General features: G+C 43.2%; 1 protein-coding gene across 1 annotated transcript in view; it reads right to left on the reverse strand.

The window, feature by feature from the left end:
- Positions 1–389: 389 nt before the first annotated feature.
- LOC113800423 (uncharacterized) overlaps positions 390–2,484 on the reverse strand; it is a 5,210-nt gene continuing 3,115 nt past the window's right edge. The window contains exons 3-8 of the mRNA XM_070135187.1: positions 2,384–2,484; positions 2,160–2,223; positions 1,877–2,019; positions 1,565–1,676; positions 1,193–1,301; positions 390–779 (exon numbers count right to left, since the gene is read on the reverse strand). The exon at positions 2,384–2,484 is cut by the window's right edge and continues 37 nt beyond it. Of these exons, the coding sequence (XP_069991288.1) occupies positions 566–779; positions 1,193–1,301; positions 1,565–1,676; positions 1,877–2,019; positions 2,160–2,223; positions 2,384–2,484 (743 nt within the window). The 3' untranslated portion in view covers positions 390–565. The remainder of the gene's footprint in view (positions 780–1,192; positions 1,302–1,564; positions 1,677–1,876; positions 2,020–2,159; positions 2,224–2,383) is intronic.

Below are 2,484 nucleotides of genomic sequence, written 5' to 3' on the forward strand. Positions count from 1 at the left end.
GCAAACAAAGATGTGATTGGGGTATTACCGACCCACGATACCGTTCTCGGTCGGGGATTTCGAAGATACTAGTCTAGGGTTTTAAAAAACCCGATAAAACTTTTAATAATGTAGTCATTTCGCAGAACTCGGTAACTCGTGATGATATAATAAATCCCAAATATGGAAATGCATGTTTCATATAACAAATAAATTCTGGGTTTGTTAACATAGAGTAATGTAACAACCCACAGGCAGCTATCCATGCTGACCTTGGTATAAGTCTGTATGTATTATTTTGTTCGTCGAAAGCATATTTGATTATGGTTATTTGTACGTATATCTTTGGATAATCACACATGCAATGCATATAGAACAAGTGTAGTTATATAAGAAGGATATCACGAAAAAAATGTTTTGTATTTTATTTGCATTCAGCTGACAGTAAAAATAACATAGGAAGTGGCATTTAATCGGAATACAGTCAGAAATTCCGGGAAACTAATTGGAGGGCAACAATCAACAGAATAAAAGGAAAAGGGAAAAACTGCATGGAAGCACAGGTCAGAAAGTGGCTTCTGATCGCCTAAATCTTCTTAGGATGGACGCACAAGGGACTCTTCAGCTCTAGGCACTTCTCGTCGCTCATGTAGAAGTAGTTCTCGAAGTTGAGGGCGGCGCAGTGGCCTTCGGCGGGAGTGTGGGGCGCCTGCTGGTAGTGGTAGCAGGCCCCCTCGTTGGCCACGCGAGTAGAGTTGACTCCGACTGAGTAGGTGCGAGGTCGGCAGTCGGTGGTAGACCTGGAGGGGAGGGGAGCAAGGGATTTAATCCACAGTTTAATCCAGGAATGTCAAACACACGGGCTTGTGGCCCACAGCACCTTTGCGATTTCATATATGTACTCTATTATTTATCTTTGTATCTATGCTTTTCCTTTAAGGCAGATGAAAGATTGCATGTTCTACCAAAGGCAAGATGGTTGAAACATTCCTTGAAGTAGAGGAGAGAAGCAACTTTGGAAGCAGGTAAGAGCCTCAAATCCTAATTCAATCAATTTTATTTTGATTTTAGAATGTGATACGAATAGGAGAGAAAAACAAGCAGTGAATTAATAGATAAATAATGTTTTAAATGCAAACAGTGAAAAGAAAAAAAGAAAGGAGCCAGACCCAGAGGATAAGGATTCCTGCTAGTCGTAACAGGGTCTTCTTACCTGATGGTCCAGTAGGGGGTGCCCAGTTCCATGTGTGCACCATCGACCCATGACCAGCCCTCCGTCTCGTTCCTCAAGCTTCCTCCCACCCAGAAGTCTGTGGTGATATCTGTACAAAAATAATAATAATAATAAATAAAATAAAACAAATAATAATAAATAGAAAGAAAGCGGTGCAAAAGAAACAAACTCCTGTAGTCACTCTTGAGTACACTTCCTAAAAAAAAAATAATAATAAATAGAGTTTACAACCCAAAACTAAAACAAAGGATGAAAGACATCCCCGAAATGAAAGACCCTTCAGAAGAGCAAGGCGGACAAGAGAGATACCGAAAAAACAGCCATCATTCCTTATCACGTCTAGTAACTCACGGTGTTCGCGAAGGAGGTGGACGAGCTCGTGGAACTTCTCGGCGCCGTCGTGGAGGGTGAGAAGGTCGCCGCCAATCGTCTTGCAGAAGGAGCGAGCTTCCCCCCAGTTGACCTGCGGGGAACCACGCAGTTGGAAGTGAGCGCAAGGGGCACTCATGAAAGTGGTAGGAGGATGTACATAAACATTGCCATATATGCATAGATAAAGGAAGGAAAAAGAGATTGAACAGGAAACCTAAAGAAGAGAAAGAGAGAGGAAGATGCCACACCCTGTCCATTGATTAACACAAACAGTGAGTACGAGAAACGCACCTTTCCAAAGAAGAAAACGGACAGGCACCGGTCGCCGACGCGGGTGTAGAACTGAGGGCAGTCGGGGTGGTGCAGGATAGTGTTGACCTTTTCAAGGAATTCCTCTCCCAAAATCTCGGCCTCCTCCACGCTTGAGCGTCTCACTAGGATAGGGGAGAGGTGATGATAGATAGAGAAGAAAGAAAAAGAAGAGAAATCAATTGTAAGAGCAAATTAATATCAAACAGAGGGGAAAATATCGCATGATAATCGAGAACATTGTTTATTTGAATTTTGCACTCACCAGCAGCTTCTTCTGTCGGCAGGACGATCTCTTCAAGAGGACGAAGCTTTTCTTCCCTCAACATCTGTGCCACAAGAAAGCGTTCCATGATGTGTTGAGATACTAAAACGCATGCTTTCACGCTTATTCGTAAACGCAAATGCACATATACAAGCCGGATATCACCAAAACAAATCAAAGTAATTATTATCGTAACTATTAATACCATTATAGAGAATCCTTACCTGGCACAGGCGCATGTCCAGGTCCCCCTCACACGGCGGGTCGGAAATCTCGCAGTAGCGGCTGATGGTGACGCAGTTGGTGTCTCCCATCCTGCGACACC

The sequence above is a fragment of the Penaeus vannamei genome, chromosome 2 (genome assembly GCF_042767895.1).
Source record: "Penaeus vannamei isolate JL-2024 chromosome 2, ASM4276789v1, whole genome shotgun sequence".
Classification (NCBI taxonomy): domain Eukaryota; kingdom Metazoa; phylum Arthropoda; class Malacostraca; order Decapoda; family Penaeidae; genus Penaeus; species Penaeus vannamei.